At 42.6% G+C, this 16,804-nt stretch overlaps 1 protein-coding gene across 2 annotated transcripts in view; it reads left to right on the top strand.

Annotated features, from left to right (window-relative positions):
- The window catches only part of clocka (clock circadian regulator a), a 136,052-nt gene that overhangs the window by 36,853 nt on the left and 82,395 nt on the right, over positions 1–16,804 (top strand). For both annotated transcript variants that reach the window (XR_013577488.1, XM_078548002.1), the window contains exons 5-6: positions 10,230–10,321; positions 14,491–14,580. Coding sequence is in view for 1 of the 2 variants with exons in the window: in XM_078548002.1 (XP_078404128.1) it covers positions 10,230–10,321; positions 14,491–14,580 (182 nt within the window). In the remaining variant the exon portion in view is untranslated. The remainder of the gene's footprint in view (positions 1–10,229; positions 10,322–14,490; positions 14,581–16,804) is intronic.

Raw genomic sequence — 16,804 nt, 5'->3', positions numbered from 1 at the left:
CAAAATGTCCTGATATTAAATAGATAGTTAGATGGAGACATGGTGATCATGCGAATGGAAGGGGTTGAGCCAAAAGCAGCAGCCAATGCCTTAATTACAGAATTGTAGAAACAAACCTGATTCTAACTGATGTATGACATAGCATTTGAAATATGATAGTTAAAATATTAAATGCTGCTTGACTGCTCTGGAGTGCTACTTTGAATGCATTAGGGTGCTTAAGTTGGAGTTTAGAGAGTGAGGGAGTTTGGTGAAGAGGGGAAGGAGATGCTCCTTTCTTTTTCTGCCTGCCTTCAGGCTCCAGTAGCTGTCTCTTACTTTGTTATGAGGAAAGAAGCTGATTGAATATCATAAGAGCCCATAAAGCAGCGGAGAGAGAGAGAGCAGTTTACAAATAGAATCTAAAAGTGCCGCTACAGGAGCCTCTTAAGTTGATTGGTTGCTAAGTACAGGCCTTTCCGGACTTGGCACAGAGGAGATGATTGGTGAGTGTCAGGTGAGTTATACCACGCTGTGATAAACACTTTATATAAAGATTTATATAAAGCTTAAGATATGTCAGTGCAGCTTGGCCATGTCGAATCTGCATCCTGCGGGATGTGGCAAGTTGTGCAGGTATAAAGTGCCCTCGATGACTATATCTGCAGGAGGTGTCACCAGAAACTTGAGCTTCAAGTTGCGGAACTTGAGCAGCAGCTGGAGCCACTGTATCCGCAAGACTGAGGATTACTTGGATAGCACATTTAGAGAGATATCACACCGCAGCTAAGAACAAAACAAGCACAGAGGGAATGAGTGACTGCCAGAGTTTCTAAGAAAGTCAGGCAGGTAATACAGGGATCCCTTGAGGCTATCTTGCTCTCTAACCGTTTTTCCGTTTTGGATACTGGTGAAAGATGATTTCTCAGAGGACTGCAGCAAGAGCCAGGTTCATGGCACCACATGTGGCTCAGCTGCACTGGAGGGGAGGAGGAAGAGTGGAAGTGCTATAGTGGTAGGGGATTCCATAGTTAGGGGAGCAAGTATGTTTTTCTGCGGCTTTAGATGCAACTCCAGGCACCCCCCCCCCCCCCCCCCCCCAACCCTCCTGGACCAGGGTCAAGGATGTCTCAGAATGGCTGCAGGACATTCTTTTGTGGGAGGGTGAACAGTCAGAGGCCGTGGTCCATATTGGGACCAGTGACATAGATAGGAAAAGGGATGAGGTCCTGAAAGCAATTTTAGTGAGTTAGGAAGGGAATTAAAAAGCAGGCCCTCAAGAGCAGTAATCTCAGGATTACTCCCAATGCCACATGCTAGTAGGAAGATTGATCAGTTCAACATGGCTGGAGAATTGGAATAGGAGGAAGGGCTTTAGATTTCTGAGGCATTGGGAACTCTATAAGAAAGATAGGTTAAACCTTAACAGGACTTGGACTTACGTCATCACGGGGAGGTTTGCTAGTGCTGTTGGTTTGAGTTTAAACTAGATTGGCAGGAGGATGGGAACCTGAGGAAAAATTCAGAGTGGAGAGGAGAAAAACTGGCGTGGGAAATAGGGAAGTATTAACTGCTAAGGAGCATATATCCGAGAGTAGTATCAAGGTAAATAGAATACTTGGAGAGTTTGATAGAATTAGAGTAGGCAATAGTAAGTCATTTAGATGGGGTCAGAATAAGGGGAAAAGTAAGAACAATCCTAAATCAAGGTTAATGTGCATGTACGTGAATACACAGAGTGTGGTTAATAAGATTGGTGAACTATAGGCACAGGTTGACAAAACGGAATTCTGATATTATTGCCAAAACAGAGACCTAGTTCAAAGAAGGGCAGGATTAGGCGTTAAATATTCCTGGGTACAAGATGTTTAGGAGAGACAGGAAAGGAAGAAAAGGTGGGTGTGGTTGGGGGTGGGGAGGTGACAGTATTGATTAAAGCTGGCGTTAAAGTACTGGAGAGAGGGGATGTTCCAGAGGGGCCAAGGACAAAACCTCTCTGGCTAGAGGTAAGAAATGAAAAAGGTGCAATAACATTGATCAGCGTAGTATATAGACCAACAAGTAGTGGAAGATATGTAGAGAAACAAATTTGCAAAGAAATTACAAAGAGGTGCAAGAATTATAGAGTAATTATAATAGGGGACTTCAATTATCCAAATATAGATTGGGATAGGGATAGTGCAAAGGGACAAGAGGGGTGAGAGTTCCTGAAATGTATTCATGATAATTTCCTGCAGCAGTATATTTCCGGTCCAACAACAGGTCAGGCACTGTTGGACCTGGTTCTGAGGAATGAGTTGGCCCAAGTGGATCAAATATCAGTGGGAGAGCATTTAAGGGACAGTGGCCATTGTGTCATTGTTTAGGTTGGCCATGGAAAAGGACAAGGGACAATCCAGAGTAGGGATAATTAATTGGGGGAAAGCCAATTTTGATGGGATGAGAATGCATCTGAGTCAAGTGAGTTGGAATCAAATGTTGGCAGAAAAGACAGTGGCTGGCTGAACAATAGAAGAAAAAGTATTGCAGGCAATGTCGAGGTATATTCCCTTGAAGGGGAAAGGTAGGACAAATAAATCCAGAGTGTACTAAATGACAAGAGAGATAGGGGTGCAGATGAAAAGGAAGAAGTACGACAGATGTCAGGTAGAAAATACAATGGAGAATCAGGCTGAATATAGAAGGACCAGAGGGGAAGAGAAAAATCTAATAAGAAAAGTAAGGCGAGAGCGTGATAAGAGACTGGCAGCTAACATAAAATGGAATCCCAGTGTCTTCTATAAGCATATAAATAATATAAGGGTGGTAAAAGAAAGAGTAGAGCTGATTAAGGATAAAAAAGGAGACTTGCACATGGAAGCTAGAGAAATATTAAACAAATATTTTGCATCTGTTTTTATGAAGCAAGAAGATGCTACCCAGGCTGAAATGAATTTACAATTGAGAAGGAGGAGGTGTTGAAATGGCTTTCTTTGTTTAAAATAAATAAGGCACTAGGACCAGATGAGATGCATCCAAGGGTACTGAGGGAAGTGAGAGTGGAAATTGGAAATTGCAGAGGCACTAGTGATAACCTTCCAGTCTTCCTTAGACACGGGGTTGTGCTAGAGGACTAGAAAATTGCGAATGTTACACCTTTGTTCAAAAAGGGGCGCAAGGGTAAAGCCGGCAACTACAGACCAGTCAGTTTTACTTCAATGGTAGGGAAACTCCTGGAAACCATAGTTCGGGAGGAAATCTATAGTCACTTGGACGAATACAGCATAATTAAGGAAAGCCAGCAAGGATTTGTTAAGGGAAAATCATGTTTAGCTAACTTGCTAGAGATTTTTGAGGAGGTAACAGAGAAGGTTGATAGGTCAATACTGTTGATGTGTATATGGATTTTCAAAAGGGATTAGATACAGTGCCACACAACAGACTTGTGAGCAAAATTCTCGCTCATGGAATAAAAAAGAAAGTAGACACTTGAATAAGAAATAGGCTGAATGACAGGAAAGAGAGTACTGATAAATGGTTGTTTTTCAGATTGGAGGAAGGTTTATAGTGGAGTTCCCCAGGGGTCAGTGTTGGGGCCCTTGCTCTTCCTGATATATACTAATGACCTGGACTGTGGTGTTCAGGGCATGATTTCAAAATTTGCAGATGATACAAAGATTGGAAGCATTGTCAACTGTGATGAGCATAGCCTTGAACTTCAAAAGAAAAAGTTCAACTTAGACATGTTGCTGGATTGGGCAGACAAGTGGCAGATGAAGTTCAGTGCAGAAAATTGTGAGGTGATTCATTTTGGCAGGAAGAATATAGAGAGACAATATAAAATAAAGGGAGAAAGTCTAAAGGAGATGCAAGGTCAGAGGGATCTCAGTGTATATGTACATAAGTAATTTAAGATGGCAGGGTATGTTGAGAGAGCAGTTAATAAAGCATATAATATTTTAGGCTTTATTAATAGGGGCATTGAGTACAAGAGTAAGGAGGTCATGTTGAACTTGTATGAGACACTAGTTAGATGTCACCTGGTGTACTGTGTCCAGTTCTACGTGCCACACTTGAGGAAGGATGTGGAGGCATTGGAGAGAGTAGGGAGGAGATTCACAAGAATGATTCCAGGGATAAAGAACCACAGCTATGAGAATAGATTGGAGAGGTGGGGACTGTTTTCCTTGGAGAAAAGAAGGCTGAGAGGAGACTTGATAGAGGTGTTCAAGATCCTGAGAGGTATGGACAGGGTAAATAATGAGAAACTGTTCCTACTCAAGGATGCATCAAGAACTAGATTGTACAGATTCAAAATAATTGGCAAAAGGAGTGAAAATGATGTGAGGAAAACATTTTTCACCCAGAAGGTGGTTGGAGTCTGGAATGAAATTCCTGAGGGGGTGGTGGAGGCAGATTCGATCCAGGCATTCAAAGGATTGCTACCTGAAGAAAGGGAATGTGCACGGTTACGGGGATAAGGCAGGGGAGTGGGACTAGACAGAATGCTCTTTCAGAGAGCCAGTGCAGACTTGATGGGCTGAATGGCCTCCTTCTGCACTGTAAAGATTCTGTGATGTTGAAGCTGTGATTGGCCAGCAGGAAAACATCTTCTATTTACACACATCATGCAACTGTTGCTTGCTAAATTTACATATTGTTAGTCATGCCTATTGCCATGGTGATAGCCTCCATTGGATTCAGCTCACGACACTGACATAACCAATACCGTCCCACAGGATCCCTGCTGCTGTCATATCTGAGTGAGAGAAACAATTTCACGTTTTACAACTGATGACCCATGATGGACCTTCAGAATCTTACTCAGTAGACAATGTTTACAAGTGTTACGGACTTGAGGAGGTTTAGTTTAAGCAGCCCTGATTTCTCCTCTCACCACCCGTTCGTAAAAAGAAAGGTGTTGATTTTAGATTTCGCCCTTTATATGTAATGGTGTATTTTACCAACCCCTCAGTTTTGGTGTGATCCAATTCTCTATTAATAATCCTCCAGAAAACTCGAGATAGGATGAACTAAAAGGGTTAATTTATTTGTAGACACTCAAATGCGAGGCGTGGGTTGAGTTGCATGTCATATGACTTCCCCCTTCTCCACTTTGGATTGGATATAGGACATGTCTAGATCCTTGAAATGGCTAATATTTCAACCATTAATAATTTCAAAGGAGATTTCAGGGTTCTTTCTCCCATCAGACAGGTAGTCTCCGTTAAGGCCTGGCCTTAGAAACGTAAAATGGTTTTGTACAATTCCTTTGGAATTTACACTCTGCAAGCACAGGGTTGTTAGCGCCTCTCGAGGGATAATGAGGTTGTAGCTGTTCTGAATGCCAAAGGTTCCTAGCGTTTGAGTCACAGTCAGCAATGCGTTCAGTCATTGTAAAGCCTGTGTCCAGTTTTAAAGATTTTATAAATTATCCATGCTGATATATATATTATAAAAATATAGAGCGAGGTCTTAGCTCTGGGACACAAGGAAGATTCTGTCTGATATTCAAATAAACCATAAGACCATAAGACATAGGAGCAGAAATTAGGCCATTCGGCCCATCGTGTCTGCTCCATTCAATCATGGCTGATAAGTTTCTCAACCCCATTCTCCCGCCTTCTCCCCGTAACTTTTGATCCCCTTACCAATCAAGAACCTATCTATCTTGGTCTTAAATACACTCAATGACCTGGCCTCCACAGCCTTCTGTGGGAATGAATTCCATAGATTCACCACTCTCTGGCTAAAGAAGTTTCTCCTCATCTCTGTTCTAAAAGGTCTTCCCTTTACTCTGAGGCTGTGCCCTCGGGTCCTAGTCTCTCCTACTAATGGAAACATCTTCCCCACGTCCACTCTCAGTATTCTGTAAGTTTCAATCAGATCCCCCCTCATCCTTCTAAACTCCATCGAGTATAGACCCAGAGTCCTCAAACGTTAAGCCTTACATTCCTGGGATCATTCTCGTGAACCTCCTCTGGACCCTCTCCAGGGTCAGTACATCCTTCCTGAGATACGGGGCCCAAAATTGCTCACAATATTCTAAATATGGTCTGACCAGAGCCTTATAAAGCCTCAGCAGTACATCCCTGCTTTTATATTCTAGTCCTCTCAAAATAAATGCCAACATTGCATTTGCCTTCCTAACTACCGACTCAACCTGCAAGTTAACCTTAAGAGAATCCTGGACTAGGACTCCCAGGTCCCTTTGCACTCCAGATTTCTGAATTCTCTCCCCATTTAGAAAATATTCTATGCCTCTATTCTTCCTACCAAAGTGCATGACCTCACACTTCCCCACGTTGTATTCCATCTGCCACTTCTTTGCCCATTCTCCTAACCTTTCCAAATCCTTCTGCAGCCTCCCCGCCTCCTCAATACTACCTGTCCCTCCACCTATCTTTGTATCATCTGCAAACTTAGCCAGGATGCCCTCATTTCCTTCATCTAGATCATTAATGTATAAAGTGAAAAGTTGTGGTCCCAACACTCACCCCTGCGGAACTCCACTAGCCACCGGCCGCCATCCTGAGAAGGACCCCCTTATCCCCACTTTCTACCTCCTGCCAGACAGCCAATCTTCTATCCATGCTAGAACCTTGCCTCTAACACCATGGGCTCTTATCTTACTGAGCAGCCTCCTGTGCAGCACCTTGTCAAAGGCCTTCTGGAAGTCCAAGTAGATAACATCCATTGGCTCTCCTTTGTCTAACCTACTCGTTACCTCCTCAAAAAATTCTAACAGATTTGTCAGGCATGACCTCCCCTTGATGAAACCATGCTGACTTTGCCCTATTTTACCATGCACTTCCAAGTATTCTGAAATCTCATCCTTAATAATGGACTCTAAGATCTTACCAACGACGAAGGTCAGGTTAATCAGCCTGTAATTTCCCGTCTTTTGCCTCACTCCCTTCTTAAACAGGGGGGTTACATTAGCGATTTTCCAGTCCTCTGGGACCCTCCCTGACTCCAGTGATTCCTGAAAGATCACCACTAACGCCTCCACTATCTCTTCAGATATCTCCTTCAGAACTCTGGGGTGTAATCCATCTGGTCCAGGTGATTTATCCACCTTCAGACCTTTCAGTTTTCCTAGCACCTTCTCCTTGGTAATGGCCACCATACTCACCTCTGTCCCTCCGACTCTCTTGAACTTTGGGGATGTCACTCAAACATACCACAATATAAACAGACCATGAGATTTATTTCATTGGCAGAATTTTGCCCTTGGCGTGTGGATCCAGCGGGGGCGGTCAAAAGCCGACTGCCGCTCACGATCCATAGCGCACTGCGATTTAATGCGGGCGGGCCAATTAAGGCCCGCCCAGCGTGATACGCGAACGGCAGGACTAAGCGCTACCTGTGCGGGCGGGGAGAAGGAGTGCGAGCCAGCCTAGCATGCATGCGTGCAAACGAGCGCTGAGTAATCTCCCTGAGGCACAGAGCTGCCTCAGGGAGATGAAGAAAATATTGAAAACATTATTAAATATCAGAAAAATTTAATAAAACATGTCCGCTCATGTGACTTTGTGACACAAAGTCATAAAAGGTACCATATAAATGCAATTCTTCTTTTTAAACCACATCAGTCAATTACCAGACAATTTTCTCTAGCCATTTCCCCTTCTGCCAACAATTTGATAGGGAAAACTCAATAATTCTTTAAATTAGAGCCTTAGTGACATTGGAGATGGGAATATGGGCCAGAACTTTTAGCTCGGCAGGTGGGTGCGCGCCCGACTCGACCAAACGTGAAATGACGCGCGTTGACGTCAGCCAAGCGTATAGTCGCACGATAGTTCGGTCAGCGGGCGCGCGCATGAGCAAGGACATGTTTTTAATTAAAAATTAAAGTGGTATTTGCTTTTTGGAAGCTTCATCCCGCCTGTGGATGAGATTTCCAAAAAAATGCAAAGGCTGCTTGGCCTTTTTGCCTGCCTGTCAACCGTCAGGTTGAACGGGCAGTGAAAAATTCAGGACAATTGATATCGGCCTTAATAGGCCTTTTAATTGTCGGTGGGCGCGCTGCCGGCTCCAGCGCGTGCCCGCTAACCGAACTATCGCACGACTATACGCTTGGCTGACATCAACGCGCGTCATTTCACGCTTGGTCGAGTCGGGCGCGCACCCACCTGCCGAGCTAAAAGTTCTGGCCCATATTCCCATCTCCAATGTCACTAAGGCTCTAATTTAAAGAATTATTGAGTTTTCCCTATCAAATTGTTGGCAGAAGGGGAAATGGCTAGAGAAAATTGTCTGGTAATTGACTGATGTGGTTTAAAAAGAAGAATTGCATTTATATGGTACCTTTTATGACTATGTGTCACAAAGTGCTTTATAATAATACTGAAGTTTTTTTTTTGAAGTGTCGTGTTCTGATCCCCATAGAGACTGATAACTTTTAAAAAGAAATTCCAACTTCTAGTGAATGACTGAAAGAATTACACAACAAGATTTTAAGTGTTAAGACTTTTACTGTAACAAACTAAAAGCAACATTAACCAAACATTATTTCAGTAGGCAAGTAATATCCAAAACTACAGAAAAGATCCTCCATTTAACTTTTACAATGATAAAAAAATCTCCCTCCATTGTCATACTTTTCTCTATCCTTTCATTCTCCAGGAACCAGCCCAAAGCTATTCTCAGCTTGTTTTTCCTTTTCCAGCCAGATTCTTAGATCATTGTTTGCAGCTGTGAACCTGCTTCCCAGTAAAACAACCTGGGCCCTCCTTTAACTTTTAACAGTCAAGCCACCTAGGCTTGGTGTCAGCAGAATTCAGAGCCGGTCACATGGCTCCCTCCATCTTGCCATAAATCAAAGACACAGTCCCAAAACATAACAATCTTAGAAACTTCATGGGCAGAATTTTCTGCCTGCCGGGCAGGAGGGCCCGACCCAATCTCTGATGGGCAGGGGGCCGATCCCCGCCGGAGAAGCAGGCCACACCGCCATTTTACGTGGGCGGACCAATTAAGGCCCGCCCAGCGTGATGTCCGCCGGGAAGCGCTATGCGCTTCCTGTGCGGGCGGTGGGGGTGATTCCCCAAAAGTGAGAGTGCGTTCATTCGCGCATACGCACAAAAGAGCGCACATCTCCCTGGGGCTAAGTGCTGCCTCAGGGAGATCACTGACAGTTTTAAAAGCGTTAAAAATAGAGAAAAAAAAAATCCTTAACATGTCCCCCTCCTGTGACAATGTCACATGAGATGGGACATGTTCATAAATTACACTAAAACTTTATTAAACTTTTTAAATCCCTACATGAAACATCACCCCGCCGGTGGATGAGGTTTCATGTTTTTTCTATTGCCCGCCGGGGCTCCTGGCCTGCCCACCAACCTGAAGGTTGGACGGGCAGGTCCTTTAATTGTTTCAATGATACTGTCAATGGCCTCAATTGGCAATTGACAGGTCGGCGGGCCCGCAGCTAATTTTGCTGCGGGCCCGCATTCCTGAAAATTTAAATGGGGCATCGGGGGTTCCGCCCAACGTCATCCCGCATCATTTTACGCCTCAGCAAGTGAGCCCCACTCCCTGCTCGCCGACAGCAAAATTCAGCCCCATATTGTAACAGAAGTCACTGTTATAATGTAGAAAATGTAGCACTCAATTTGTACACAGTAAGGCAATTAAGGATGGGCAATAACTGCTTGCCTAACCAGCAATTTCCACATCTCATGAATGAGTATAAAGAAAGGTCCCATAAACAGCAATTTTATAATGTCCTAGTAATCTGTTTTTAGATGTTGGTTGAAGGATAAATATTGGCCATAACACCAAGAAGTACTTAGCTGCTCTTTTTTGAAATAATGCCATGTGGTCTTTGACTTCACATCAGTACCGCAGTGAAGTTTGAGCTTAGACTTTAGGCTCAAGTTCCTCAAGTGGTACTTGAACCCACAGCTTTCTGTCTTGGAGGCAAAGACGCTACCATTTAACAAACAGGGAATGAATGAATTTATTTAAATGTACTGATAGTGTATACAGAGATAACTTAATTAAAATTCATGGTAGAAATTTCATTCCTGATAATCTATATTGCTTCAACTACATGACAACTAATTCTAAGTATGAAATTAGAAACAAATAATTAATTTTAAATGCACCCTGAAGTTATGACCAGCTAGGTTTTGGTCACTTTGTGGACCTATTTGTTTTGATTTATAGAAAATAAATTGATGGAGCATCAATCTTCTTGTGCGTTATGAACATGATATGGTGTAAATTAAGATGTTCTAATTAAAATATGCTTTCTGTTATAGAAATCACAGCACAATCAGATGCTAGTGAAATACGACAAGACTGGAAGCCTACATTCCTTAGCAATGAAGAGTTTACACAACTGATGTTAGAGGTGTGTTATAGTGTGCCGTATTCATCAAGTACAACTGTGTTGCATTTCTGTTTATTTTTTACACAATTCCCTCTCTTGGCAGAAATTGATCTTTTCCCAAGATTGATGATAAAATCTTTAATCAGTAGCTAGGAGATAGAAGAGCATTGGGTTGTGTGGTGAGTTATTTTTGTTAGATGGTGTAATACCGGTCTGTAGCCAGAAATAAATGTAACAAGATCAAGTTTTTTATAATAAGTAGGAGTGTTATACCATATAACAAACAATATTATAAGAGCCACTGTTTACTTTGATGAAATTTGTGAAATCCTGTTTTCACTGCATGGTACTCTGGGACCTATAAGAATGTTTGGGGGATAAAATACAAAAATTCTCCTTGTTTGCGCTCTCCATTCTCTCTTTCTCCTGTTCTTTCACTCAATTGCCCATCCATTTTTTGCTTGCTCATGGGCTCTCATTCTATTGCTCACATGCTCTCCCTCTCTCATTCACTCTATTGCTCTGATTTCTTTCCCTCTATCTTGTTATATTATCCAACACAGGTATTATTCTTGCTTGTTGCAGCATGACACAGGTGTTGTTCAAGAAAAGTGCCACAGAGGTATGTCAAATTTGTGACACAGGAAACAAGTATTACAATAGAAATTGAACTTTTAAAAGACTTTTAATACATATATGTAATTCCAAATTTTTTGTATCGACTTACTCATATGGAAACCTAAAGCAATGAAAGAGCTTTATATACCCAATTCATTAACTGATTACCTGCTTATAATGTAATTTAAAATATCCCAATTATAATAATTCTAGGAAGAAAATCTCCATTTATTTAACTGTAGGTTATATTAATTATGTAATTAATAATACCAACTCTGAAAGTATATGCAAATGATTGTCTACTCCTGAATTGTAAGTTTTTTTTTTAATTGTGTGTGTGTCACTGTCAAGGCCAGCGTTTGTTGCTCATTCCTAATTGCCAGTTGGTGGTGAGGCACCTTCTGCTGCAGACCATCAGACATAGATGCACCTACAGTGCTGTTTGGAAGGGAGTTCCAGAATTTTGACCCAGCGGCAGTGAAGGGAGGGCCATATAGTTTCAAGTCAGGATGGAATTGGAGGGGAACTCGGAGCTGCCCTTGCCCTACAAGGTGGTAGAAGTCACGAGTTTGAGAGGTGATATTGAAGGAGTCTTGGCGAGTTGCTGCAGTGCATCTTGTAAAAGGTTCACACTGCTGCCATTCTGTATCGGTGGTGGAGGGAGTGAATTTTTTTAAGGTGCTGGACGGGGTGCCAATCAAGCAGGTTTCTTTGTTCTAGATGGTGTCAAGCTTCTTAAATAGTTTTGAAGTTGTACTCTTTGAAGCAAGTGGAGAGTTTTCCGTCAGACTCTTGACTTGCACCTTGTAGTTAGTATACCATCACACTCCTGACTTGTGCCTTGTAGATGGTGGACAGGTTTTGGGGATTCAGGAGGTGAGCCATTATATTTCTAGTCCATTTAAGTTTCTGGTCAATTGTAAACCCCCAGAAAGTTGATGGGGTGGGGTGGGGAGGGAATTTGATGATGGTAAAGTCATTGAATGTCAAAGGAACATGGTTAGATTCTGTCTTGTTGGAGGTGGTCATTGCCTGGCATTTGTGAAGTGCACATATTACTTATTACATATCAGCCCAAATCTGGACATTGGGCCTTCTTGCATATGGACACGGATTGGTAGTGAACTTCTGAAAGTCTACAAAGCACAGAAGTCCAGCAAGTACTTGTCATCTGTTAGAAGCTAGACTTTCTAGTAGGTAACTTTTCAGAAGAAACCTAAGCCTCACAATCATAAGCACACTACTTCAAAAAGCCTGGAAAATATTCCATTTTGATTTCAACGCTATTGCTAATGATCTTTCTATCAACCTTTTTTGGTCTTCAGGGTTGCATGCTATTTAAATGGAGGAAGATTGCAGAAGTCGGTGGTACAGAGATCTAAATGTCCTAGTACATGAATCACATAAAATTAGTATACAGGTACAACAAGTGATTAGGAAGGCAAATGGAATGTTGGCATTTATTGCAAGAGGAATGGAATATATAAGTAGGGAAGTTTTACTGCAGCTGTACAAGGCCTTGGTAAGACCACTTCTTTAGTACTGTGTACAGTTTTGGTCTCCTTATTTAATAAAATATATAATTGTTTTAGAAGTGGTTCAGAGAAGGTTCACTGGACTCATTCCTGGGTTGGAGGGGTTGTCTTAGAAGATAGGTTGAGCAGGTTAGGCCTGTACCCCCATTGGAGTTCAGAAGAATGAGAATCTTATTGAAACATATAAGATCCTGAGGGGACTTGATAGCATGGCTACTCAGAGGATGTTTCCTCTTGCGGGGGAGACTAAAATTAGGAGACAAAGTTTAAAAATAATAGGTCTCCCTTTTAAGAGAGATGAGAAACTTTTGCTCCCAAAGGGTCGTTGGTATATGGAATTCTCTTCCTCAGAAAGTAGTGGAGGCTGGATCTTTGAATTTATTCAAGGCAGAGTTAGACAGATTTTTGTTAGGAAAAGGAGGCAAGGGTGATGGGGAAAAACGGAAAGTGGACCTGAGACCACAACCAGATCGGTCATGATCATATTGAGTGGTAGAGCAGGCCTTAGGCGCCAAATGGCCTATTCCTGCTCCTGTGTTCCTATTCATTGCCCTAGTGCTGGATATAAAGAAATTGTTTGCGTTTATATATTTCAAAAAGCTCAGTTGTTTGCCAGCGTCACATTTGGTACAAAAAAACAAACTTATACTTTGGAGTTGAGGTGGTGGGCATGCAAAACATTGTCTTGGGGCATAAGTTAAAGCCACCACCATTAATTCACATTAGTGGTGAATACCTCTCATAATACCTATAATAGTTTCCTTATCCATAGAACCATAGACCCAATTTTTGAAACTAAGTATGTATCAGTGTAAAATTGCCTAGGGGAGAATTTGCTCCCTGTCGGGGGGGCGTTGGGCGGGAGCGGGTGCAGGTGGGCACGGAGCTGATCGCTGCCCACGATCGACTGCGCACCGCCATTTTATGTGGGCGGGCCAATTAAGGCCCACCCAGTGTGACGTGCACCCGGAAGCACAGAGTGCTCCCTGTGCGAGCGGGGCAAGTAGGCTGAGTCGGGGCCTGCGCTCTTTCGCACGTGCGCACAAAAAAGCACAGAAGCGTCCCGGAGATTAATTTGATTTTTAAAAATTTTAATAAAGGAAAAATAAGATTTTTAAGACATGTCCCCTCATGTGGCAGTGTCACATGAGCTGGGACATGTCTATGAATTTTATTGAAAATGTTTAATAATGTTTTAAAACTTTCATGAAACCTCATCCCGCCCATGGATGAGGTTTCATGATAAATGTGAAGGCCGCCTGGGCTCTTTGCCTGCCAGCCAACCTTAAGGTTGGACATGCAGCTCAGTTAATAATTTTAATTAGTATTTAGATGGCCTTAATAAGCCTTTGACAGTTCGGCGGGCGCGCAGCCGACTCCGCTGCATGCCCGCCAAACTGAAGATTTGAATGACGCGTGGTGACGTCAGGATGCACGCCGGATGTCACCACATGTCATTTTACGCATCGGCGAGCGGGGCCCGCTCCCGCTCCCGCTCACCATGCCAAAGATTCTGGCCCTAGAATCTTAAACATGTGTAATGAAGAAAAAAATTAATTATTCATATTCTATGTTTTGTTTTTGTTCTTCAAATAGAAGTATTTTTTTGGATATCTCACATGGCTCTAGCCAATGATATTGTGACACTTTCTGAATAATTCAGTTCTGAATCTATTGTCCTGGCTTTATTTATATGATTTATCATAGTTACTTACTACAGTTTTGTATTTCGCATTTAAAATTGAGTTTCAATTGGAAAAGTGTCCATTGCTGAAAAGAGAAGTGGCTGTGCGGAGGGATGCATGACTGAAAGTCCAACCCCACATTGTTGGCTTCTGCAATGCTCTGTACTTGCATGTTCACATAAGTAGGAGAGCATTTTCACCAGCATCTACGTGCTGATTATGTTTTATTGTAGAGAGCTTAAGTAAAGTTCTATTACAGTAACTGCAAAGCCTAAATGATGTGAAATTATTTTTTGTTCTACTTTAAGAATGTCTGCGTTCTAATTTCTCAAGCACTCTTTCTTTGTTGCAGGCATTAGATGGATTTTTTATAGCAGTAACAACTGATGGGAGCATAATACATGTATCAGAAAATGTGACTCCCTTACTTGAACATTTACCTGTAAGTATGTTTTCATGTTGAAACTGCATGCACAATGAGTTTATTAAATTTTGAATTATCTTGTGCAGTTTAAAAATATATTGGTCAAAATAATGCATATTTTAATTACAGCTACAAAATTGATCCTAAGTATTTTGTTTGCATAATAAGGAGAATGTTTGAATGACACTGTATTCATTTCTAGAAATGAAAGTATTGGTGCATAACTTGGCCCCACAACACCTGGTTTCTCGACATTGCATGTCGTTTTGTCTCCAATACGACATTGGTGGTGGGCATACAATTTTCTGGACTCGCACCAGATGACCATTTGGGTATAGACATTAGCATGAATTCTGCACAAACCACTTTCCCCCTGACATGCATGCAGTAGTTTGCATCCCCCTTAGGCCACACAATGACAGTGAGAATGACCAGAGGTGAAGTAGGCAGAAAGAACAAGTGCTTTTGTGCAGATTGCATTGTTAAGGACATCCTTACTGAAACCTGCTACCTGCTGCAACCTCAGTAGGGCAAGTACAGCATTGCCACTGTGTGTAGAGCTGACAGTGACCATGAACTTTTATGCATCTGACTTCTCCCAGACTGGAGCAGATAGTATTTCCATCTTCTCCCAGTTTGTCAACCACCGTTTCATAAGGGAGGTCACTGAGGCTTTGTATTTCAAGAGACTGAATACATTTCATTCTCTCTTGGCAGAGAGAAGCATGGAGCCTGCACACAGTTTGTGAGAATTGAAGGCTTCCTCATAGTGCAGGATGTCATTGACTACATGCATGTCATTTTGTGGGCTCTGCATGTCAACTCTAAGATTTATCACAACTGAAAGAGATTCCATTCATTCAATGTCTAGCTGGAGTGTGACCATACACAACGTATCATGCAGGTCAATATCAGGTATCCAGGCAGCACTCATGATGCCTTCATTCTGTAGCAGTCTGAGGTGCCACTTGTATTTGAACCACCACAACAAGCCAGAGAGTGGCTACTGGGCAAAAGGACTATGCACAAATACATGGCTTTATGACTGGCGCATATGTGAGCAGCATGCATATAACGAAAGCCAAGCTGCCACACAAATTGTGATAGAGCAGATTTTGCAGTGCTTGAACAATGTTCCTGCTGTCTGGACTGTTCTGGAGGAGCTCTGCAGTACTGAGCAGAGTATGTGTAAAAATTCGTCTTGGTCTGCTACATGCTGCACAACCTCTTCATCATGAGGGCACAGCCCTTGCCACCATCTATACAACAATCAACTAAAAAGATAGAAGGGAGAAGACAATCAACACAGTTCGTTTCTGTCTGGCCTGCTTGTGAGCAACGTATCTGACTGCAGGACCAGTCCAAATTTGCCTTCCACCAACAATGTAACACCTTAATTTCCCTCTATTACTGACTATTACAGTCACAATGCAGAAATAAAAACCACCACAAAATAAACATTCTAAATCAAATTTATAAATCAAACAATGCCATATTGCATACAGATGTCAATTAATCACTCTTGTGCAATCCTTAGTTGCATCTCTTCTGTGTGCATTTGCCTGCCCAATGCTCCTTTGCAGTTCTACCTACAGTAGACTGCTGCAGCATGGCTGGTGGAAAACTGCTGACTTTCAATGGGGGAGACTGCAGCCAGTTTTTCAGGATGACCTTAAGCAGCTCTGGCTCCAGAAGACCTGGCTTCAGACTGCATGATCTCAGGTATGGGCGGCAGCAGTCAGGGCTGATTGGCTGATTGGCAACAGAGAGTGCACCAGCGGAGTGATGGTGGTGGAAGAATGAATGCTGTAAGCCTGAGAAAACACAACAGCTTTTGGCACCACAGTGCTGCTGCTACTTCCCTTGGGTGGCACCTCAGCAATCCTAGTAATCTGTTGGAGGACAGATTGTTGGACTTCTGTGACATCCTGAAAACCCCTTTGAACACTGGTAACCACAGCCAAGACAGCAGCAGTCTGAGTTAGCATGGCAGCAGTCTGACCTTGAGAGCAGTTTGAGTTTGTATGGCAATATCCAGATATTGTATGCCCTCTGCTTGTACTGCAATGGAAGTTGAGACATCGACACCCTGCATCATGGTTGAGTCTGCAAGTGTCCTAATTAAGTTGACCACAAGTTTCAAGTTGGAAAGCATTGGCTCTAAACTCTTCACATTGCCCTGTGCCAAGTTGGTGCTGGATTCCTCCATATTTCTTGACAGTGGCTGCCAGCTTTCTGGCAG

The sequence above is a fragment of the Cetorhinus maximus genome, chromosome 1 (genome assembly GCF_964194155.1).
Source record: "Cetorhinus maximus chromosome 1, sCetMax3.hap1.1, whole genome shotgun sequence".
Lineage (NCBI taxonomy): Eukaryota > Metazoa > Chordata > Chondrichthyes > Lamniformes > Cetorhinidae > Cetorhinus > Cetorhinus maximus.
This window is presented reverse-complemented; position numbering and strand designations above follow the sequence as displayed.